The 26,265-nt window shown below is 43.5% G+C and overlaps 1 protein-coding gene across 1 annotated transcript in view; it reads left to right on the top strand.

Annotated features, from left to right (window-relative positions):
• Positions 1–1,379: 1,379 nt before the first annotated feature.
• The window catches only part of unc5a (unc-5 netrin receptor A), a gene marked incomplete at both ends in the record, with an annotated part of 179,401 nt that continues 154,515 nt past the window's right edge, over positions 1,380–26,265 (top strand). The window contains one exon of the mRNA XM_084449127.1: positions 1,380–1,473. Coding sequence (XP_084305253.1) covers positions 1,380–1,473 — 94 coding nt within the window. The remainder of the gene's footprint in view (positions 1,474–26,265) is intronic.

Genomic DNA, 26,265 nt, shown 5'->3' with positions numbered 1-26,265 from the left:
CTGAAACATCTTTAGGGCCAAGGTGCAAGTGGTTTATTTATAAACCAAATTGGATGCATGATTTGAAAAGCAGGCATGTTGAAATTGTTAAAATTATCCTTTTAACTACCGCTAACATTGCAAACAATGCTAACATCAAATATCCCCTGATCTGTAATGTGCATTTTTAAATGGTTTGGCTAGGACAGCAGTGGTGTGAATGAATGGAAAAGACCCCCCCACCAAAAAAATAAAATAATAAAAAAAAAGTTTGAATGTCACTTTAAAAATAACGACGACATGGCTCATCCGCTGCCAAAAGAGTGTGTTGTTATTGAGACATACAGTATGTACAGTAAGTCACTGCCACTGCCAGAAGTGGTCTCACAGGCGTTCTGGATGTCTAGGGTTCTCTGCTGGAAGACATGATCATGCCTGGAAATTATATATTATTGAGGATTCCTATGAACAGGATCAAAGACTGATGTGGTCTATTCAAAACTGAAACAGCATCCAGAACAGACATTTGCATGCAAATCACTGATCTGATCCATATTGCACACCTTAGTATCCTATCCATCAGTTTAATGTATACGTAGGTCACAGGAATTGAACTGGTTTCTAATGGAAAACTTGAAGGGATGGATGAAACTTCACAAATCATGTCACCTTAGGATATTGAGTGAGTGAATGCATAGAATAGTAGCTAGCCTGAATGTACTTAAATGAAAAAGGATATGCAAAGCTGGTCTACAACGCACACTTTCTGTGGGTCAATTCCAGTCTTATGCTAATTGAATAGGCTACATCATTACAATTCTGATTCGGAAAAAAGGAAATTATAATGTTCGACAACTCAGCTAGAGCCTACTCCGTCACTCCATTCCGATAGGGACGAAGACTCCGGTCCTGGTTTTGGTGCTCTGATGCTTTGGTTACACTGTAACCCACCGCTCTTAGACTCTCCTCAGTCCTGCATTGCTGTGCAAGCAGATGTTCTTTCTCTATTGCCAATCTACACTGTTTTGCTATCGGGTGCAAGTGTTCTTTCACAAGAGGATAACGGAGAGACGGGAGAGGCACATCAAACGCCCGACGTTGCCCCGCCACAGAACTGAGAAGGGGGAGAACGGCTTTGGAAAGATACAGAAACACGAGACAGACCGAGGCAACCTTTATTTACCCCACCTGTGATGCGTTGTTTCTGAGCAACGAAGACGCGCGACGGGGATACCAATGGCCAGGTTACCGGAGGAGGATGCGTGTTGAGGAGGGACTTTGATGCAGAGGCGCTTAGAAACGGCTCTCCCAAGGCTGAAGAAATCATCCGGACTCTCTAAAAGCAGTCTATCAGAGCGTATTTCCTGTTGAAACTTTAACGGAGAAGTGATAAAACCACGATGATGCCCTTACACCTGGGGCCCTTTGTCCGCTGCAGACACAGTACCACGTTCGCGATGCTCTGGCTCCTCTTCGCCGGATTTACCTGCATTGGTGAGTTAAACGTAGGCTACATTTTTAAGTGGACGTGCTTCAAGTTCTTGTACATTTGATTTGAGACATGACACCTTTATTCATATAAGGTATTGATGTTTAGTGAAAATACAACAAAAAGCCAGTAAACCGCCGGTTTATAGAGGAAATCAGACAAGTTCTGTTTGGCCAATCCGTTTGTGCGTAATAGTCTACGCAGTCCTTGCACTTTGAGTTCCATCAGGCGCCACTGTTCATATGACGTTCAAGGTTAGATTATGGAAATAAGTGTTTATGCCTACTATAGCCTATAGCCTAGCCTATATGATGATATTCAAATACAATTATTCAAATTCGTGGCAGTCCATGGCTACGTTTAAACAGCTACAGTGTGATGTCTTTGTGGTCCGAATGGGAGCCAAAAAGCATGGTAGAACAGGGCCAGCGCGAACGTGCTTGCCCGACCGGAGCCTCGTGTAAAGTGATAAACACCTATTTTCTAGTTACTAACAAGTTAATAATTTGAGTTCAAGCCTACAAGCAACGCATTCATAGGCTTGCTTTTAAGGTAGCCTATCTAGCATATAGCCTAAGGCTTATGACTTACATTTTTGAGTTCCATGCATACATACACATCTTGTCCTTGAAATGTCGAGCAAAATGTTTAAGCCATTTGTAAACCTAATTCCGCTGAATGGAAATATGCTACGCTGGCTGAAATCAGCATTTGATAGCACGTTTTTCCCGGCCGACCCGTTCCTGCTGCCTTCGCAGTATGCTGACAGGTTTACAGAGTTGGTAGACGACCTAGTCGCGCTGATGAGTTACTGATTTAACGGTGTAGCCCGTAGGCTGTGCTGTAGACTGCATGCAAATGTGCTTCAATGCAAAAGACAATCAACAACACTAAAAACGGAGACGAGGTTGTGAAGTATTGCAGGATACGTGTAGGCAGACTGCTGAACATCGACTTTATTCATGCTCAGCCTGCCTTTTACTATTCCTCAATGCCGCGCATAATAGGCTACGCTTTATTTATTCATTTACCGTTATTGAGCCCTAATAAATTAGCTTTACAATAAACGTTTGAACCTCAATGTTATCAATGGAGAGTTGACACTGGCCAAATACAATTTGACAACTCTTGTTTGTCTTTTGGTCACGGTATACAATATTTATTTATGCTGCAAGAATCATTCCTACATGATGAAATACTGGGTCTCCTAGGACCTGCCATTTGTCCCAAGGATATGAAACATATGTTATCAATGGAAAAATTATAAACTGGTACATCATTGTGTTAAAATTGAGTTACATAAATGCATTAGACGAGAATCAAATGAACTACAGACAAAGCTTTGATCAATGCATACAATTTTACTGGTGACTGAAATGACATCATTCACAGTAAAATATGCACGTATCTGTTCCTCAAGTCACTCTTTCAAAGTCTTGGTTGTGCTCCTTCTGCTGAGGAGCAAAGCGTCATCTCCACAATGCACCTCTGCTGGAAGCCTCTGGTGAGTATCCTAAGAGCATTTTGGAGGAATTTCAAGCTTAATTTGCCCCGTGCTTGTTTCCTAACTGTTCGGCTGGCTGTGGACATAAGCAAACATGTTAAAGCTGTGTAATTGCCTCACTTGCTCCAGGACATCCAAAAATACAGGAGATTATGAATTTAAAAGGCTTTTTATCTTGCATTAATTAGCAAATAATTATGAATACATTAAGATTAAATAAACATCCATGCTTCAGGAACCCCATATTTCAAGCTAAGTAAACACCAGAGCAGTGGTATTTACATGGACGTTTATGATGTAGGCAGAAATTGATGGATTTTGATTTGTTTGCAAAGATACAGAACAGCTGCTGGCGCTGCCCTCTCTGCCCTCTTTAGCACCTGTCAGGGACACAAACAACCTTACTGTCTTTTAATTGGCATCGAGCTGCTGTGTACCTGAGGAGCCATAGCCAGTGCACATAAAGGCTCCTGTTAGAACTCACAAGCTGCTGGTATTGAATGGGACCAGTTCCAAAAATGGATTGGGAAGGTAATTCTGGAGCCAATTCTTTTTGCATCTGAGCTAGGACGGTCTCAACTGAGATAACACAAGGTACCTCCTTTAGGAAGGAGAGACGCTGAGTCTCTTTCCATTTTTCCAGGAAAACATAACTGGGATTTTGTATTGGTCAGTAATAAAGGTAGGCCTGTCAATCTAGATCTGAGCAAACGGAGCACTTTTCTGCACATGTTGTGAGTGATCTGCCTGGGTGGCGGGTGGAGGTTAGTACAGCATGCATTCAGCCTGACAAAGGATTGTAGTGTACCACTTACACGCATGTGTGTGTGCATGTGTGTGTGTCTGTGTGTGTGTGTTCTGAATGTTCTGTTCATAGTGAACATCTGCTTTATAAGGTCTTATTTCATCAAGAGGAGATCGTTCACATGAACCCATTCTTTCCTGTTTTCACTCGGTCCAATAAGAGAGTGTTTTCTGGTTTAGTAAGGGGCAGGGGATTTGAGATCAGACCACTTCCTGCTGGTGTGAACAATCGCCTCAGAGGAATTTCTTCAGGATGGAAAACTTGTGATGATGAGAGGAGACGGGCAGTACAAGGCGGAAGACAATGATGTTCTTTGTTACTTAAGCTGTTTGTCACTTTGGATGCGCACAGACTAAAAAAGGATGTGGTTTTGTTGGCCTGCTCTCTGATTGTTAATGTGTAGCAGCCCAGGGTGTGCTTGCTAACGAACAGTTGTGTGTCCCTCCATTGACTCATTAAGGAATGTGATGAGGGGAGAAGGAGCATAATTCATATAATTTATTGGTAGGAAATGCCTCCAGGTCCAAATAATTTAAAACCCACTCATATTCTGTCCCATAGCTATTGCATGGCAAATTATCAGCATGTATTTGCAGGATATGATCCTTTACATGGCAATGTTAATTTACTACCCACACTAAAAAAAAGATTTGGTTCCCCCAGTCATGAGAGATGAATGCAATTCAAATGAGGCATGAGAAGAGAAGACTTGTTCGCTGAGGGAAGAGTTTAATATAGAATTATTTATTTCTCAACCCCTGATACCAACCCACTGAATTAGTATGATGTACAAGTGCAGAATGCATCAAGCAGGGGGGAAATTACACTTTAGAAAAAAGGAGATTAGGAAAAAAGTCTACAGATATCACTCCTCAGGAGAACACAGTAAGTTAGGATTTAGCTGTGGTCACTGGACTGGAATTGGGTAGTCAGTCAGAGAAGAAAAGAGGCAAAATAACTCATTTGAAGCACAATAGCAACTTAATATTTGGATAAATTACATTTATGTCTTTGATATGCCATTATATTAATTTGTTGATGAAAAAAATGTTTTCTGAATAAAAAATGAAAATGGACATAATGGTTATTCACTCAGCACTGTGATATGGAAATCCATTAGATTACATGACTTCAGTGGTAGTTTGATTAATAGAGGCTTGGATAATGATTCAGCGTAAATGAATAAAAGGGTAAACAGCGCATGTCAGCACAGGCCAGCATTAAGCGATGGAGGAACACGCTTCATTTGATGACAAATGTCCACACTCCTTATCTCCTGGAAGACTTAATATGTCTCCTCTACCCTCGTCATTTGCAAATGGTGATCTTGAGGAGAGAGGGAAGGACACAGGCAGCAGGGAGGATAGATGGGAGATGAACCTTGGAAGTGGGGGGGGGGGCGTGTAGGAGGTGTTATTTTCTGCAGTCAGTGCAGAGGCCCTGCAATGCCACTACATCTCTGTCAAAATCTGCCCTTTTGTTTCAATTACCCCATTTCTATGATTCAAGGGTTGTGTGCAGAATGGGAGGCGGTCAAGGCTGGGCGTTTTGCCTCCTGCAGTGGGCACAGACTCTACTCTCTGGCAAGGTGGGGGAGTGGATAGATGACCTTTCCCACTGAACCACAGGGAGATTACCCTATCCCCTGACCCTCACCCTCAACTAGAATGCTATAATAGAAAACCATACGAGCCAGTGGCCATCAGCTTTCTGCTGTTGCAAACATTCAGTGCCCACCGCAACCAACCACACAACCGAGCTTGTTGACCTGTGGATATCTAATGGAATGTTCTGTCCCGTGGGCAGGCGTCTCTCTGTGGTCAGAGAAAAACTCACATGCTGACATTGAGCCCAGCTGTACTCTCTGGCCAGGACAGGGCCTCTCCTCGGTGGAACATGTAACATGTGAAGGTCAGTCCAGAGATAAGACTCTGTGGGGGTTACAGACATGCTGGCCAAGGTGCTCTTTCATCCTGACTGCAGGTTCAGCTTCAACATGGTTCTCCACTCCATTACGCTGAAGAGCAGCTTACCATTGGGGTTGGGTAGTTAGATGGGATGTCAGCCAATATGCTCTAAATCAAAATAGATTATGCAGCAGTGTGTTTGTGCTCATGGCAGTTATTATTTATGATATACAGTATTGGCTGAATCTTTGCTCTAGAGGCTTAGTCAGTGTTTACCTGCAGATCAACTGTCTCCTTAGCACATCTGCTTTTCTATAGAGATGTATATGCTCTATGAAAGTATGGAATCATGGGTAAATCTGGAGTGATGCAGACCATGCCCTCCTGCCCTCTCCTATCTTGTTCCTTCCTTTCATACACTACGGGTGTGTGTTTCACCCCTTTTCAGGGATCCCTCCGCCAGATGATCAATGCTCTATTCTTACTAGTTAATTGGCCATCAATCAATGCCACAGGAAGTGCTTAGGAACCCCCGAGGTGTCATGGCTCAGCTCATCAAGGGGGTGTGTCTGCTCCTCGGGGTCCACTCTTGGCCTCGCCTACTGCCCCGTTGGCAGAAGCTGGCCTGGCAGCACATGAGAATACCTGATGGGAAGCCATGGATTAATAGTTTCCCCTCCCGACAGCCACCAGGGGGCGATGTGGGAGTCTCCACCATCTTATCATTGGGGACAGAAGGTGTGTGAACCAGGTGCTGACTGGGGCCGTGTTCAGACGGAAGCTGCATGTCAGCGATGTTCATTTGATAAGCGTGACGAAGGGTCTGTCTGCGTCTGATTGATGAGTCATTGATCGGTCATAGATCGGTCATTGATTGCCAACGTAAGCTGACTCCTTTTATAGGGGATTGATACTTAAACTGCACATCTCGGTGTCTGTCACTACAGGATCAGCCATCTTAACAATGATGACTTTAGAAAGACATCCAGTCTTAAGAGATGAGGAATATAATATCTGAGCTGTGGAACTGGCAGTGCAGCGTTACGCGATAACAATGATGTATTATCTTCTGGTCAAATCAATATGACGAAATAAGCTAATATGAATGTTGAATATATTTCCACTAATGCATTATTCCTCTCTAACTAAAGAAGAGATTGCACATCTGAGTGGCAGATATGAATTTATTTCTAATCTTGCAAAATGACCTTGAGCAAATCTGATTGATTGTTCCTAAAACCTTTTCAGAGTTTGTGTGTGTGTGTGTGTGTGTGTGTGTATGTGCGTGCGTGCGTGCGTGTGTTTGTGTGTGTATTTGTGTACAATACATGCCACCAGGCTTTTATCAACCAGTTCAACCTTGAAAAGAATGCAATTCATTATGACCAACTAATTAGGTTACCACTTTCTATGTAGAAAGCAGAAATAAATGGCTCCAACGAAATAGTTATGTTTGATGATTTTGTCTGAAGACCATCACTCAGGCTCATAATTAGAAATTACCTAAGGCTATCCAAATGGACTGGTGATTGGCAAGGGTATTCCAGAGATGTCTGGCTCAGAGATGGACTGGATTGGTCCTCTTGAAGGCATTTTGTTGACAAGATGGGAGGCATAGTGACCTTTCCTCATTATGTCTATGTGTCCAGGGCTCTCATGCCTTAGGCAAGCAATTCAACTGAGTCAACACAGCCCCGTATCCTACAACCCCCCCCCCCCCCACACACACACACACCATGTTGTGTGGAGTAAGCCAGGAATATGTTGTATTTATCTGTTATGGCTTAATACTTTAGTGTTGATACAGCATTGTGATACCAACATAAATATGTTGCCCTCTCTTTACTAGGGCTGTACTCTAAGTCGAATAAGATTCACCTGTTCAAATCAGAGATTTGACGATGTGTTCCTCCTTCCCTCCCCCATATGTTTATGCTGAGAGGAGACCGCGAGAGTTGGGACAGCTGTCAAGCTTTAAAAGCAAACTTGCTGCTGGCAGCACAGTGAAAGAGGCCTATTTTTCTTGCTAAACATGATCTAGCCCACGTTGTCCATCTACTTCAGATGCCAGCATGTTTTTATGCAGTGTTTCTCATAGCCTTCATTAGGGTTGGGCGATTTAAAGGTAGTCTCCTCAACTGCACATTTGAAAGCATGCGTGAATAGGCTCTTTGGGCAGCAGTCAAGAAATAAATGTTTTGGCTGTCATTAAAGCATTTTCACGGGCGTTAGAGCTCAATCTGTTTATGGGAAAACATATTTTTTTCTCTATATTTTTTTTTTATATCCTAGTTAATACAGAAGATTGATCTAGGAAAGCAGTTTTGTGTTGTGATATTCCATTTGGGAAATGCATGTGATAACTGATGTATAGTATAGGCTAGGCTAGAGGCATAGTGGAGGGGAGAGGGGTTCCCTGCCTTCTTCCCTCCACTATATAAGTCTTAAGGCTGAATCCCAATTCACCCCTTGGCCCTACCCCTTGCCCCTAACACTTCATTTTGCATTTACTTTTAGGGGTATGGTCGTCCCAATCCTCGAGGGTGTCAAGTGTAGGGGTAAGGGTGAAGGCTACATAGCCCTCGAAACAGAGATTTTTCAGAACCACACTTCAAACCAAGGTGTTTGTGCAAAAGAACGGCACACATTTCCGAAATAATACCGTTGTTGTGTCACGGAATATCATTAAAATATTTTTTTAGGCGGTAATGTACTTTAACTTTTGTGGTCAAATCGGTGGTTAAATCTGTGGTCAATTTATCAAGATGGAGACTATTTGAAAATGTTCAGAGTTTTTGGAGCTAGCTAGCCATCAAGATGACTGGGTGGTCAGCGCTCATGGTACACTGCCGACAACAACCTTATCTCGGCAAATGGTTTAGAAATGTGCCGCTGGCTCTAATGTCTGTGTTGTGGTCCATTTTGGGTAGGCTTACATTAGGCGGACAATCGGTCTTAGAGCAAAAGAAAAGCACAAATAATTTCATTGGGGAATATTTCAACCCACTAGCCATTGACACTGTTCCGAGGGGCAAGGGGTAGGGGTAAAAATTAGAAATAGGATTCAGCCTAAGTCTCCTTTTACTGCACAACATATATCTATGGTAATAACCTAGGTCTTAAACAAATGATTGGCCTTTCCTGTATAAATCACAAGGCAGAGTCGTGAAAAACAACTACTCGACTTCTCAGTCTGAGTCTCAGTCGACTTAAGGGTCTCCGACTGATGATTCGACTCATCGACATTCAGGGGGCAGCCCTACTCTTTACCATTTTATTTTTGTGTAAATCAATAATGTCAAAGCTTTCAATAACACTGAGACCAGATATTTTCTGTATGCTGTGTTGGCATTGTTAAACAAACTGCCTGCTCAAATCTTAGCTTGTTCCTCAAGTGATTCCTCCAAAAAAGCAAATAAGCAGATCAGAATCCTCATCACCCTCCAGAATGCTAAGTTGTTGCTGTGCAGCTCAGCATATAAGACGGCAACAAAACCAAGCCAAATTACAGATCAGCACTAGATGGTCTCTCTCCCCTGCAAGCCAAGCAGCAGATTTCCTTGGCACGGCCATCATGTGTACAGGGCTTGCAGAAATACATTTTAAGTCTTACGCCCTTAGAATTAATTATGTCAACATTGCCAGCAACGGGACTCAGTGTTCCCTTTTTACATTTGCCTTTGGTGTCCATAGATTTTAATTTCTATTGACAATGCATCGATGCGAAATCATAATATTATTTGTGGGTTTTTCTACCTCGTGGTGTCTTCAGAGCTTCCTGCCAATGTTTGAATTACATTTTTTGATTTAGAGCCCCTCTGTGGTATTGGATTGCTTTCCACCTGATCAAATATTTGGGCTACATACATTCTCAGTTTTCATTAGCCTCGAGAACAATTCTAGTTATTATGGAACAGTGAGACTCTTGTAAAAACAGCACCTTCACTTATCCTCTTCAATCTCAGACAAAATATCTGCTCGGTTATTGACTCTGGACACTAGAATAGAGCACTACATCATGTACTACACCGTCTGGAGGCAACCCTGGGTTAGTGGATGTTAAGTATCGGCTGTTAGTATACTGTATCATTGCACATTATACATGATTTGGAAAGTGTTTTACAGATAATCAATAAAAAGCACACCAACATGATTCTGCACAAAGGCAGAGGCCATGAAGCAGCTGCCCAGGGCCAGACCAGGAGCCCCAGGGGTCAACCACTCCTGACTCTGTGCCAGTTCAAACCCATCACCATCAGAGCTCATTATTGTTTGTATTACTTAAAAAAAATACATGCAATCCTTTGACCTGGTAACCTTCTCCCTTGCTAGCAGATTTCTCATACTGAAGCTTTCTTAGCTTGAGTCTTCCTGGTTAATCACACACTTTTCCTTTTCTCTGTGCAAGTTCCGAGAATCTTAGGCAATATTAGACCTCATCCCTGACTCACCTCAGTCCACCTACTGGCAGAGTAGGAGTGCCATTAAGGTGCCCTGGCAGACTCCAAATTTAACAACGTCTTGGACATTCAATCATCCGTTAAAAGTTTTTAGGCGGCTTGCTTGAGCTAGGGCGGAATCTTTATGGAGTCAATTTCATCCAATTACTTCTCTTGTCCTCCTTCCAGGACACCTTTCTAAAGAGCTGCCATGACTGTGAGACTTGGTGCTGACAGCTAGAAAGAAACTCACGCTGGAAAAACATTGTGCCAAAAAATGATCAAATAGTACAGTAGCTTGACAGATATTGTAAATGCCATTGTTTGGCCCTTTATTTTAATGTGTTACTGTATGTCTGCAGACACGAGGCGCAGTGTGAACCCAAGGGCAGAATAATCACTTTCAGAGGGTCATTTGGTATAAGAAAAATGTTTTTTTGGAACTTTGAACACTCCAGTCCCCAACTCCATGTCCAGATTTGTTACAAAGGATTTGTCCCATTCATGTGTTCAAAGGATCAAGATGAAAATGTGCAAAAACCAGCCACAGTGTATAAGAAAGAAACTACTTCATTGGATAACTGGTGGCAAATCCCCCAACAGCCCTTTTCTATGGCCATGGCAATCTCCAACGTTCCTTTAACAAGCATCTTACCTTTCAGACTCTATTACCTTAATCAACAGTACATTATCCGTCGTTTTCTTGTATTAGAGCCCAGGGCTCCGGGAGCCTGTGAGGGAGGCACTAACATGATTTGTTTCATGTCAGTTTTATAACACCACAACTCACAGATGGTTAATGATAAGAGCCACTGTACTTACTGAAGGCTATAGTGTTAAATGTACAGTGTGTATTCAGTAGCCTGTGGTTGTCTTGGGGCAGACCGCTTTAAATCTAATTTTCTTCTTGTTGTTTTGCTCTTGTTCAATACGGTAGAAGGGTCATAATGCAAAATGGCATTTTCTTTTTTCAGATACTTACAATTGACAACATCTGTCAGTGCCGAGCACAGCAGCTATTCTGCCACTTGGTTGAAGCCTGTTCTGATTCATGCTGCTCAACAGCCCAGTGAAGCTTGCCAAAGCACAAAGCAAACATTGGGCCACTGTCCCATCACTAGGTAGCAGCCAAGAAGCCCATTAGGCACATGCGTGTTGTCTGTGGTCTTCTCTACACACTGTAGCACTCAGAGATTAGGCTTATGCTTTTCCTCAGTCTCCTGTTTGAAAATGCAGTGTTAGAGTATACGATTAAATGAGTGGTTGCACTACAGGAACTAGCATTGTAGTCAAGTATATTTACCCTTGTGTTGACTTAAGGGTTAAAATTGACCTGCCACTATGTTTAAGAGCATAGAAAAAACCCTAAATGACCTTTCAACTTGAAATCTTATGACTTTTTCTAGAGTGAGTAGAGAAAGTGAAACATCGCCTATATAGTCACCTCCGGGGCAAGCCCATTCAACGTCTGAGGCCCCCTCCTATGCACGACCATCATGGTCGAACCCAGTTCAAGGACGCACTGTCGAGAGGAGGGGGCGTACCTTGGATTGGTCTCGACCCGCAGAATCTAACGAGTCTACCCACGAGCGGATTGTACCAGTTTCAGCCGAATTGTACAGTTGTACAATAGGCATGGACAACCCCATTGTAACCCATTCAGTTGGGACTGCCCACCATTCACTCTCTATGGGAGGACTTTGGCACCCCTAGCTGGGCCTCCCCAGAGTCCCCTGTGCTGTCCCCTTCCTGTTTTTCAAACGTCTTTGTTTTATCTATTATCTTATTTTATTCTTATTTATTGTGTGTTGTAATAAAAAGGAGTGGTGTCCCCTGATTAAATGCAGTTCCTCTGCACTATGAAGAGGGAAAACCCAGATATTCCCAAAGTTTGTGATAAATGACAGGTTGTATGTTTCATGCAAAATAAATGTGGGGTTTAAAATTCAATTGCTTCAGTTGCTGCTTTATTTTCGGGGTTTTGGTGAAGGCGGGTCATTTTTAAGGACAAGGGGAGTATAGAATGTTGTAACACTTAAACAACACTCACCATCAGTGCAATGTTGGTACAAGTTGGCTGCAGTATACAAGCCTCTTGGGGCGCTGAGGCACGGTATGTTTTTCATCTGGATCCCACTATCCGGTCACAAATGATTTGACTGGGCAGAAAGTGTTTGATTTATGCTGAGTCTGAGTTATCGGCTCCTGACAGGTCATGCGGTCTCTCTTATCACCTCTCCCAGCCCTGGCACCATTCTGGCATATTTCTGCATGTTTTGAGCACAGCTCCAGACCTGGTGACAATAGTCACAGACAGAATAAAAAAAAAAAAGACAAAAACTGCCACTTCCTGCAGAAAGAGAGTGCTGCTTCCCTAATTTTTCATCGTTTTCCGGCAGTTACGGTATGTTTGACAAGCCAGGCAGGCAGCTTTCGCGAAGCGACAGGGCTCAGACTGTGCAGCCGGCTCGCTGCCCCAAACCCTGTCACACAATTAGCTGTCAGCCTTTAAGATAGCTAGAACAAAGGTGAACCAGGGAGAGAGCTGTGGCTGGATCCAGTCACGGTGGAGGGGGTGGATCTCTCTTGGCTCCAGGGCACTCTCTTGACCAGGGAAGTTGTTGACTGTCACTAAGCATCACTGTCTCCCTCCCCGCTAATGGTGTCTCCAGATTGAGCTAAAAGCAACAAAGATTTTGAGAAAGATGTTGAGAGGAAAATAGAGGCACTCCATTAGAGCTGCAGGCTTTAGTTAGTGTTTTCACAGAGACGTGTGTCGGCGGGTGCAGACATATAGAAGTGCCGTGACAGATATGAGCCATGGAACAATTATGGCATGGTGGGCTGGCGGCAAAGCCTGCAGCCATGTCAATAATACACAGTGACCAAATGAATAGGACAGGACACACACACACACACACAGAGGCATGCATGGTCACACGTACACACATGCCCACACACGCGCGTGCACACACACACACACAGGCATGCAAGGTTACACATATACACACACAAACACACACACTCACATCTGGTACAAGGTCAATTCATTCATGTATTTGGCTTCTAAACCCTGTCTAGGCTAAGCTGGGATAAGCTGAGGGAAATCAAATACCCAAGGTGTTATACTGCATAAGTTATCTGCTGTTGATTAATTCAAATTAGGATAGATCCAAAAGGTGAGTACTGTACATTTGCAAAGCAAAACAAGATTAAAATGAGAAACATAGAGAACATAATTATTTAATTTCCTCGAGGCTTTGCAAATCAAATAAATTATTTGAATGAAGTTAATATTTTCTCTTATAATCTCCTGTTCACAAGGAATTAGCTATCATTATAAGCACATTTTTACCACTGTATGCTGTTTAGAATTTTCCAAATGAATTGAAATGCTGATACAGTATATTATGGTTCCCCTGAATCATAATGTGTTGTGTCAACAGATTATCATAGATGTACACTGCTCAAAAAATTAAGGGAACACTTAATCATCACATCCAGCCCTCAATGGGTTAATAATTTTGGTTTTCATTGACTGTTCTTAAGTCATTTTGTTCTCGACGCATTACACAATGTTACCACAGCTCTTCAGACAATGATGAATGATAATGTGTATGTTTTTAAATCACATAGCTTACTGTAATTCTGAGGCCATAAACCAGTACAGTATGTAATCAAAAATAGTGTGCGCTGTTACCTTGGTGTTCCCCTCTGTTTTTACTAGCAATCTTAATGATATTTCTCTGCTTTCAATCGCAATGACTGTGACGCCAAAAGCTAATTGGATTAAAAGACAAGCTCATTTGCCAAAGTTATTTCTTTCATTACTGTTCTTGCTCATTAGTCGAGCAGCATATATGCCTCCATCCTAAATGGGAGAAATGATTGATATTAATGGGTTGTTTAATTGTCAACTTAGTCCGAAAGTCATTCTAACCATTAATATTCCATACATATGGTTAATGCCCATATTAAGGTATTGTATGATGGCTTGCATAATATTCTTGCTACCCATCCTCTTGTGGCGGTGCTTAGTATTTGCCTAACATTGAAATGGACTTAATCACTGATTGGAGCTAAAATACAACTACTTTGCAACAAATCTGTGATTTGCAAAAGGTTCAGATGCTCTGTGTAACCATGCGAACATCTGTACCTGTAGGTCAGTCTTGCCATGGGCAGACGATGAGGGCAGTGCGTAAAAGACCGCGAGTTGTGTCCTTCTGCTCTACAGTATGGGCCTTCCCACATGGCCTGCTGGTGTGTCTGTCCATGGAACAAATCATGTCAAGACACATCTCTGTCCCTGTGACCTGGAGTCACAACACTGTAGCCTGGAAACGTGAAGCCAAACAAGCCTGGAAACGCAAGGTCTAACCATTTTAAAAACATAATATAACAGAGCCTTGCTCTATGGGTCACACGTGGATAGGAGTGACCTTTGATTGGCCAGAGGTACAGTATTTTCACTGCCCGCTCTTTAAGATATTGGAAAAAAAGCAGTGTGGAGAAGACAGGAGAGGGTGAATATCTGGATTAGAGCATCAGGTTAGGGTTAACGCGCAGTATAGGATTAGCGTCTGGAATCGATGTTGGTTAGCCCTCCAGTGAAATCCTGCTTTCCGCTTCAAAGCCGGGCCGGAATAACCGCCCCCCCCCCCCCCCCCATCACAATTTCCCCATTCGCACCGCGCGGCCGCTCCCCTGCCACTGCCTCTCCAGCCTCCCAGGTTTAGCTTTGATATCCCTGCTAATACCGCTGATCGCACCGACATATCTGGTTATTGCAGCCGAAGCTCCCGCTCCTGTTTGTCCGCCCTGCTGGGGTATATTTCCCCCCCCACTTCCCCCCCCACCACCACTACCCTTCCCAATCTGTTTGGCTTTTACTGAGCATCATTTCAACATGTTTCTGAGAGAGCGGTGCCACCCTCATCCTCTGTCTCACACATCCCACCGGCTCCATCTGTGTGGTCCGGGGCTATGCTACAGCTATCTGCTGGCCGCAGTCTATCGGTTCAGCTCTTCCCATAGCATACTGTGAGAGCAGAACGGCTATGTGTAGCGCACAGGATGTTTGTGCTCTATTTTGGATGCGAATATCACTTGCTGATCATGCCTTCTCTGCCAGTAAACATTGCATTGCTTTCCACAGTTCTCAAAAGGACAGAAACCCAAAGGAAAATGATGAAAATGTTTTAACAGTTTGCAGAGTACGCACACACGCACACAAACACACACACACACACACACACACACACACACACACATGCACGCACTCAGCTACCCCCAGTAGTTGGCCATGAACTACAAGAGTTTGAAATATGAAGTAAATCCACTAAGCTTTTTAACAAAGTTTTATATTGAACAGCACATGTAAGTAAAGCAAACAAGTTATAAGTCTTGTTATTGACGTGTATATGTGTTATTGAAGTGTATTGCCTTTCAAATTGTCTTCACAGGAGCAACAGGCATCCAGGTTATATAACAGCTATTTACCTTGCCGCCTCAACAGGGATCTTCTCCACCCAAACACCAACCACCACCCAAACACCACCCTCCACCCCAACACCACCCTCCACCCCAACACCAACCACCACCCCAACACCAACCACCACCCCAACACCAACCACCACCCAAACACCACCCTCCACCCCAACACCAACCACCACCCAAACACCACCCACCACCCTCCACCCCAACACCAACCACCACCCAACCACCACCCTCCACCCCAACACCAACCACCACCCAAACACCAACCACCACCCAAACACCAACCACCACCCAAACACCAACCACCACCCTCCACCCCAACACCAACCACCACCCAAACACCACCCTCCACCCACACACCAACCACCACCCAAACACCAACCACCACCCCAACACCAACCACCACCCAAACACCAACCACCACCCAAACACCAACCACCACCCAAACACCACCCTCCACCCCAACACCAACCACCACCCAAACACCAACCACCACCCAAACACCACCCTCCACCCCAACACCAACCACCACCCAAACACCACCCTCCACCCCAACACCAACCACCACCCCAACACCAACCACCTCCCAAACACCAAACACCACCCTCCACCCCAACACAACCACCACCCAAACACCAACCACCACCCCAACACCACCCAAACACCAACCACCACCCAAACACCACCCAAACACCAACCACCACCCCAACACCAACCACCACCCCAACACCAACCACCACCCCAACACCACCCTCCACCCCAACACCCAAACACCAACCACCACCCAAACACCACCCTCCACCCCAACACCAACCACCACCCAAACACCACCCTCCACCCCAACACCCACCACCACCCCAACACCCACCACCACCCAAACACCACCCACCACCCCAACACCACCCAAACACCACCCTCCACCCCAACACCAACCACCACCCCAACACCCACCACCACCCCAACACCACCCAAACACCACCCTCCACCCCAACACCACCCACCACCCAAACACCACCCACCACCCAAACACCACCCTCCACCCCAACACCCACCACCACCCAAACACCACCCACCACCCCAACACCACCCACCACCCTCCACCCCAACACCAACCACCACCCCAACACCCACCACCCTCCACCCCAACACCAACCACCACCCCAACACCCACCACCACCCCAACACCACCCAAACACCACCCTCCACCCCAACACCAACCACCACCCAAACACCAAACACCACCCACCACCAAAACACCACCCACTATTAAAGGAGAAGAGCTGTGGCTGCAATAACTCCGTCTGACCCCAGGTGCTGACTTTATACGTGTCCCTGTCTGTCCCATTACTCCCACAGAGCTGCTGGATCCGCCCTGGATGGCAGCGCTGCTATCTCCCTATCTTTAATTTAGAAATGCAGCCCAAGAGCTCATGGGGAGATGGTTATCCACTCAGGGTGTCTGTCCTGCGTCTACATGCATGTTAGCTCTCCATTGTCTCCTCTATCTGGCGCTGTTCCAGATCTTTAAAATAGCCCCGTCTCCCTGTGCCCTTCTGCTGTAGCCTGCTCTTAGCGGACATGACTGGAGAGGTTTCCATCATATTGTTCAGTCATCAGTGCTTACAAGATAAATTGTCTCTACAGGTAATAAATAAGCTGTTCTTCAAGCTATGAATAAAATATAAGATAATAAATGATTGTACACTCCATTTCCGTCCTGTCTAGACTAGTAGTGACAATTATTATTTTTGTATGTACAGGTATTGGTTACCAGACTGAGTAATGCATTCTGTAAAATAAGTTATTATTAGCTGCATGTTGAGTTGGTATCAGTAGCTTGTAGCAAAGAAATCAAGATACTGTATTTTACCAGTGAACAAACCTGTTGTTAATTAACATGCCCTTGGAAAGCTAAACAGTCATATTCATAATGGCTCTTTAGGTGCTTAAAGCCGTTAAAAGCCTCTCTATGTCCGAGGGGGAGTCTGGTTAAGGTTTCTTTGAGGACCTTTGGTCATGATGGAGCATCAGTGAGTACGACCCCAGGGTGCTCATCTTTGCTTTTTACAACATGTGACTTCCATTCCGTCGAGAACCAGAGAAAAGAGTGCAATTTGTCTAAAAGGAAGGGACTCCAATCGATATGATTTTCATTACAGTTATGTTTTCATACTCCAGGAGAGGCGGGGGCCCAGAGCACCGATGAATGATACATTACCACTCCGCTTCTTCCTGCCTACCGATGCCATTGTGATGAGTCGGGAACGTCGGGATGCGTTTGGGCACTGGGACGTAATCCATGTCCCCACTCAACAGCTGTCCATGGTGTCATTGTGCGTTTTAGTCTTGGCCAAGGCTTTGCAGGGGTGAAACTCCAGAAGGTATGATCTTTGGGAGGGCTGCACTTATTGAATTATCCCTGCAGCCTCCACTCCCCAGTGGAGGTGGAGGTAAGCAGCTTAGACTGCCCACAGACTTGGGAAGAAATCCTTGACTTCTAAAGAGTGCCGAGGTCCAGGAATACTTCAGGCAATATTATACTTCCATTTTTCATAAGGAAAGCCACACAGCATAACAGCTGACTTTGAATTTGAGGTACTGTAATGATGCTTGTTATTTTTTTTCTCGGTTATCTTGTTTATATACCATAGAACATACCCACACTCCTTTGTACTGTAGCCCAGGGTGCTTCACAGTGAAACAATCAGTTATCTCAGAGCTTCATATATTTCTCTGTCAATAACCTAACCACCCCCAGTGATGGATCAAAATGGCGGAACCGCCAATGTAGTCTTGTGATCCACCATTGTTCAATGGGAGGACTCCTTCACTGTGAGCCAGGGTTCATATCTGATAGACAGAAGTGTTGCTGTAATCCCTCATCTCTCTCCAGGCTAGAAGACAGGTGGCAGTAAGATGATGGAATCACACCTTTTTCCATTACTGTATCTGAGAACAGGCCTCCCGCTCTGTAGTGGAGCACATGCAGTAGACCCAGCTAATGCAAAGCCCCAGTCATTTATTCTACAGCCTTTCACAGTTTTGTTGTTGTCGTTATTATTAAGTTTAATAATAGTTTAATAATAACTTAATTAAATAATAATTTAATTATGTCAAAAGCTGTGATGAAAAAAGCCACGGTCATTTTTCAAGCAGTTTTGGTGGCAACCTTTTCCATTGACTATCATTGACCTGTTTAGAGCACACCCTCACAGCGGTCCACGTGAATGCTGGGAACAAGCAGGCCTGTGGTATAACAAATTAAACCAAAGCCCCGGTATGTTAGGGTTCCGTCTGCTATGATTTATGATTTGTGTTTATTTATGTACATTGAAGTCTGGCCTCCTTATCGGAATCTGTACAGAGAACACATTTGGCTCCTCCTTCGGTCTGATAAGCCCAACTTGTGAATGTTCTGTTTATTGCTTTCATCAGTTATTGATGTTCCTTTATTGTGGTGATTCATGTTCTCGTCACTGGAGGTAAATGGCAATAAGAGGCACAGCCCCATCTACAGGGATCTGGAGCAGAGCTCATATTTTAGAGGGAGGGGTAAGAGGGTTTATTTGGTCTCTGCTCTAGCTACAGTAGGTACTATCTTATGACAGGCGGTGGTCCGAGTCTGTTTTCTCTTTTGACTTCATTTGAATTCAGAGATAAACATCCCTCAGACGAAATTGATCCAAATGAGTCCTTTATCTGGTGTCTGAGGAGACTGCTTTGTCAACATGGTGGTCTGTTGAATGGAGGCTTGATGTACTTGAGGTGCTTGGCTGTATACAGTTTAACATCTCGTTTTTCAGCCATGTCGTTCGTCTGATTTATGATGCTAATCGGTTTTACTTATGATGATAGTCCTGTACTACGTCGGTTAAGTCAAGAGAACATGCTGGCTACCAGTTTGCTTAGTGCTACAGTAGCAGTATACACATGCTTGTATGTTGATAATATTCTTTTTTTTACAAGGCAGCCCATCATAGGTAATGTAATTGAACCTTGACAGGGTCTCACCCTTCCTTAGTACAGCGTGTTTTTGTTGAGTGCCGGCAGTGCATCAGTTTGCTCAGCGGTAGCAGCAGATGCTTACAGATAGTTTGTTAGAGGGACTATATGACAGCGTTCCAGTGGAGGTGGAGGGTCTGTGGTAGGCACTGATGTGAGGCAGGCAGGGATGAGGCGATCAGCCACCTTGTGCCAAGTGCCTTCAGAGTTATCTCCCGCTGAGGCATGGAACGAGCAGATAAAACAATTCTGAAGGGGAAATGATTCTGTCCGTAATCAGATTTATTTACGCAGCCCGCTGAGGAAGATTGATGTCTTATCTGCAGCTGTGATTTCACTTCTCTATGCTACGGCGCAGATAAACAATCAGCCTCCTGTCTCCAGAGATTTTTTTTAATTGTGTGCATGTGTGTGTGTGTGTGTGTGCGCGCGTGCACGAGAGAGAGAGAGAGAGAGAGAGAGAGAGAGAGAGAGAGAGAGTTTGTATGTGAGAGGGAGGCTGTACTTGTATTTGTGTTTATGTGTGTGCCTCAGAATGTGTGTTTATTTGACAACTGAGACAGTACTGTTTAGTAAATAAAGCCACTGTCAGCTTCCCCAAGCTTTTTCATGGCTGTTAAATGCCAGACATCTGCTTTTACATCCTGTGACTAGCAATTGAAGAGCGGAGCTCAAACAGAGATCAAAATACTGCTTCTGCTCCTGTCGCACTGGGAGCCATGTTTTCTATATTCCCAGTATTCTGAGAGGGAGGAAGCCACCATTTTGACTGAGGACAAGTGAAATGTCAAACCTGATGTTGTATCGCTAGCATTCAACTTTTGTAGATATTGATCATACAGCATTCCCCTTTTTTGCTGTTTTATTTTTAAAAAGTCATTTAGTAAGCTACAAATATCTAAGCTAGCCATTTAATCCATTTGTCCAAGGAAGAGGCATTTTGCCCACAGTAAAATCATTGACTGCTTTATTGCCTTAATGTTTTATTCATACCTAGGAAGAGAATGAGCTAATGACATATTGGACTGTGCTGGGTACACAGTATGGAGCATTGGAAGTCAGTTACAGTAGCTATAGGCTATTATAACATTAGCAGTATGTTCTGCTCTATATAGTTGCAAAGTACTGTATTTAGTCATTGTCTCAGCGCAATATTGCTCATTATGCAGTAATATTTGTCATGTGCTTGCCACTAATACAGTTTGTGGCATGGTGGTTTGGTGGAGTGGAAAGCTTTTCCACGGTTTTAAATAGACCAGTCACAAAGATATGCAGGTGCCAACCCGGGGAGTGAGTGCTCTGTCCAAAAGTGACACAGTAAGCATGTACTGGCAGCTGCTGTTTCTAAAGCTAACAAATTGCAGGAGTCCAACTTTCACTTTTCTTTTATACAAAGCTGGTTCCTGACAGGCACCTCTCATTCCCATAGAAATGCTCTCACTTGTTATCATGCTGCACTCGCGGTTCTGTAGGTAGGAATTAAAAGTGAGAAATCTTGGCACTATCAGAGAGAGAGCGAGAGAGAGAGAGATTTCTTCTGATCCTCCCTCGCACTTTAACAGCGCATCTGATTATGTGGTGAAATGGCAAGGTTACAGGTTACAGGTGCAAAACAGGATGAAATTATTTTCTAACCAGTCATCTTCGCACAGATGCATCTCTGCAGGAGTCTCTTCACACTCACTGAGAAATAAACATAACTAGGCAGAATCCAGAGATCTGAAATGTGTTTACTGGACCTGCAGAGATACTGGAAAACACAGCCTTGGTTACCTTTCACATTAATATCAAATGTATGAGGAGGATTTTGGTGTGCCAGAGAGCCTTGAGAAGATGCTGCTTTGTCAGTCAGCACACGTTAAGCATGGATCTGTCACTCCTCTACAATGCCAGGCTTTTATTCTCCTTCTTTTCTCTTTAACCTGTCAGAAAAAAAGTTGCTGCTTGACTCTATTTCTTTGGTAGGACATGTAGTGACATCAGGACACAGGAGAGTCACTTGCCTTTCTTTTGCCACAGGCTTAAAACTCACCTTTTCAAAAGTACTACAGTACCAGGAACAACAACAAAAAAAAGCATGTGCTAAATGACTGTAATGTAATGTAAATGTAATGTAGAAAATAGTAGAGAAAAGAAAGGGAATAGGAGAGACATACCAAGACATGCAGTGCAGCGCTTCAGGCTGGTGTTGTTGTCACAGCAAAACTGTTTTATTAAGTTGATACAAAACTAGATGGCCATGGAACCACCCATGAACAAAGGAAGTGGACAGAAAGACAAGTACATCTCAGTGAGGGCTTTGTGCCTCTGCTATTAGTATAGCTCTATACCCTGTGTGCTGCTAACCCTACAGTCGGTGTTGAACAGACGTGTTGATAAAGGAATTATAGTCATTTGTCAACTTATTCATTTAGTAATTTCAAACGCATCAATTATTTGCACTGGTTGACCACTTAAACAGCTCTTTAGAAGAGTATAGCAATCATCGTATAATTTTAAGCTCCTGGAACGGAATTCATTGTTTGATGCAAACCCATTGACAGATTGATGGCAGACATCATTGTTTTGTTGCAATTAAATGTTAAACTGTACAGTACCTTCACACGGTCATGATTGAAATATTTCAAACTATTTCAAGAATGCATTGCATGCATTCGTTCCCCGCATAATAGTCACATACATAAAACATTTAGGGTAGAATAAAATGAAATAAAAGCATTTGATTTTCACTGCCATAGAACTGGTAATAAACTAAGGCATTTTCCGTGGTAAAATACTGTAGCTATCTGTTAATGAGAGGATAAATGTTTTAGGTTAAACAACCGTCAGTCCTTGACATGCTGTGATTCATGAATTCTGTGAATAGACACTAATGAGCCGGATATTTCAATCAGTCCAAGGATCAGGTGCGCGGGCCCTTTTTCCAGCGTTGGATGGTAATGGCAAATTACCAAGTAATTGGTGTGGTGCCTTGTCTGTTTTTAAGTCCAAATAGCCACTTTGCGGAAAATCAAAGAAACACTTGCAGTGTGATTATCTTTGGCAGCCTCAGTAATTCAGAGTCTATGAAAGTACTTCACAATACTGTGCACAAGATAGTTTTTCTGGAATTCACTTTTTGCTTGTTTGTCTCAAGAGTTGCTTATTGGCTGCAGTCAACACATTTTTTATGAAAATTCAAAGAAGAGATGTGTTTAGCTCTCAGCTTCAGATAACCTTTCTTGTCAATCAGTTTTGACCTCAAACAGCCTTTTTAACTAGAAAGAAAACAGACTTGGCAATAAAATCATACGATTACTGTGTCATATTCAGGGATAGTGTATGAATTTAGTCCTGTGTCTCCTCCTGGTCATGCAATTAATTAAGAGCAGAAGTTGAACTGACATGAGTGATAACATTTAATAGAATACATTGCAGTCACACCAGAGAACACCACATCTAAGGTGTTTTTTAAATTAACTCCTTGAGTTATATACAGTATACTATACTGTATGTATACACCATATAAGCCATGAATCCTCCAAGAACAACCAATCCCATAACTTCCTCCTTTCTACGTCTGGAGAACAAAACGGCTGCTGTCGGAGGTCCTCTTGGCGTGCAGGGCTCCTGCTCTGTGTAATTGCGCTCAATAGGTAGTAAACGTTGCCTCGTAAATCACACACCCTCCCAGCGCTCGGGGCCGCGGCTGGTTTCGACCTCCGTACGCAAACATTTACCCAGGTATCCTGGCCAGCGCTGCACCTGTCACAGGCAGGGGAACATGGGATCAGGACCTGCAGTGGGGCCGCATTGAGTCTCTGGAAGCTGTTCAAGGGTTTGAGCTTATAACAGTTATGAGGCTAAGGGATCCTCTAGGATTTTGCAGTAGGCTGATGTAAGATATTCATGAGATTTGAACATATTGCTATATTGATATGATAAATCAAGGGATACGTGATTGAGCTCCTCTGTGAAAACTGTATCTTTTTAGACTGCTGTTTGGCTCTGCTTCAGAGCATTGAAAAAAATCTGATTCAAAGTTTGTGCACATGCTGTGATCCAATAAGCAACATGTGGCATTCTTCCATTGCATTATGGGTACCCAAATCCACTAACTGTGACATTGAAGCTGACTGAATTTAACTTGGCAGACAGCATGTTCCCTTATTGCTACAGTAGCTCGTAGTTGGCTTGTAACAGGCTCATAGTGCAAAGTTACATACAGTACTGCAGCTTGAATGGTGAGTCATTTTGACCTTTGACCTCAACAGCCTGTCTCTATGGAAAACAATCTCTCAGCATTTTCTCATTCTCTTTAATTTAATTTAATTGGGTTAAATTACTTTTTGGAAATCAACATTGTAGAACTGCAGTATGCAGATTATTTTTTAAACTTAATGTTTCTTCACAAATGCAATCATACAGTACAGAAGTGAACACACACAACACAAGAACTTCAACAAGAACTGAGGGAGATCTCCCTCCTGCTGTTGGGAATGGCTGTCCTGTGCAAGACTACCTTCACTAATTACTCAAAATCGCCACTCAGTCCATCCTGAGGAACACGGCTCCGCACGTTGAGAGAACGTCATCAATTAAACCTGACTGCTCTGGACTCTTATTCCCAAGTCTCAGGGAAAATGTCATTCATCTTCTCTCCTTAGTAATCATCTCAGACCTCCACAGGGGCCACGGGGATCTACCCACTCGTAGTCAAACATCTGGAGTCAGATCAACCTATATTCAGAGCGCACTGCAGGTCTCACTGCTAACTATACAAAACACTTAATTGAGGCTAAAAGGAGCCTCTGGAGGCTTCTAGTATGACATGGTAATTAATGCGCCAACATGTACATATCATTCCCCATCTGATGATGAATTATTTCTGCTTCATCAGACTACATTATATCTTATATCACATGATGCCGACTGATGTCCTAACAATTACTATGAAGTATACTGTATACAGTACTATAAAGCAGTATTCAAATACAAATCTTAAGGCTGTGTGCACATTGCAGATTTGTAATGTAGTGGATAAGTTACCCAGAGCGGATTTAGTGTTGGAAAAAAAGCGGCTCTCGCGAAGCGTATTTCGTTTCCATAACAACATTCATTACTCTACCCAAGTTCGATACATTGCACCTTATGTTTTATCTTGTAACCAACCGTTACATTATTTACTTGCACTTCGCAACTTTTTGGCTTTTATCTCATGTCAAAAAGTAGAAAGATTGCTCTGGCTGTGGCCCATTTAGAAGCTGAAGATGAGAGAGTTACTCGGACTCGATTATTGGTTCATGATATCCTCCGTGGCTGACAGCTATCCCCCCTCCGTCATGATTGGTCGTCTGATAAAAATACGCTGCACGTCATAGCGGATTTCTCAAAAAGTTTAACTATTTTCAACTTCAGGAATCTGCTCTGGCCAGCGCACAGCGCAAATGCACAGCGCATTTCAATGTCCGCCCGCATTTTGATCTTTTCCCATAGCTTTGAATGGAAAATAAGCTGGCGAAATCCGCAGAGTATTTTAAAAATACCCATAGTGTGCACACAGCCTGGTCCACTTTTTTGTTTTCCAGTAATCCAAAGGTCAGTTTTTGGTATAAACTAGATGGCCATAGAACCACTCATGAACACACACCCAACAAAGATGAATCAAACCATTTCAAATCCTGTCTCCTCTCCTCTTGTCTCATTCCTCTCCAGTCTCCTCTTCTCCTGTCTCCTCTCCTCCTGTCTTCTCTTCTCACCTCCTATCTCCTCACCTCCTCTATCCTCTCCTCCTGTCCAATTTCATCCTGTTGATTTTTCCGGTTCTTAGCTCTGAATTCTGAGGAAAGGTCACTTAAAAATCACTGTTTTGTTTCATAGTAGAATTTCATATTGCCACTTCACAAGATCTACTGTTTCTTCTCATATTAAGCACATCAGTTTGGCGATCATTGGAAGGAGGATGATGGCTTTTTTCTTTTTGATCCATTCATCTTTGAATTGCCTATTTTCACTGTCAACTTCTTGTTTGGCTACCGTTGAACATACTACACTTGAAGCTCACATGACCCCAGTGTTGGCAGATCGGATTGACAACCGCTCCAATGTCATTAAAGGAAGCCCACATGGGCGGAAAACATCCCAATCTGCCACAAATGCCAACCTTGCAAAACAGAGGACATTCGAAGTGCTGCCCGCAGTGGAGAAAGCAGAGAATTTTGACTCATTGCATTGCGGCGATGGCTCGGAAATAATCTCGGAAATAATACTATGCAAAGTATAATTTGGTCAGAGTCCGGAGACAGTTGTCCGACAATAAAGCAATAAGGCTGTGTGTCCACCAACGAGCTGTATGTAGCTGAACAGCGCCAAGCTTACAGCTGCCGAGAGCGCACTAGAGCTGGAGTTTAGAGCTGGCTAGGCTACCGATGTTTTACAGCTACGTTAGCAAGTTAGAGTGTCGTGTTTTTTTTTCAGATTAACTAGCCAAGTTAAGATAGCTAGCTATGTTAGCTAGTGCTAACGTTCGCTGTCTCTGCGGTTTTGCCAAAAACTGACTGTTGTCATTGTCAGAACAGCTGTTTACAGCCTGCGCTCTAGCCCAAAAAGTTAAACTTCATGGCGCTGTAGCGCTAAAAAGCGCTTGGAACACAGCTCTCGTC

This window comes from Borostomias antarcticus (assembly GCF_949987555.1).
Source record: "Borostomias antarcticus genome assembly, chromosome: 14".
In the NCBI taxonomy this organism is placed as follows: Eukaryota; Metazoa; Chordata; class Actinopteri; order Stomiiformes; family Stomiidae; genus Borostomias; species Borostomias antarcticus.
This window is presented reverse-complemented; position numbering and strand designations above follow the sequence as displayed.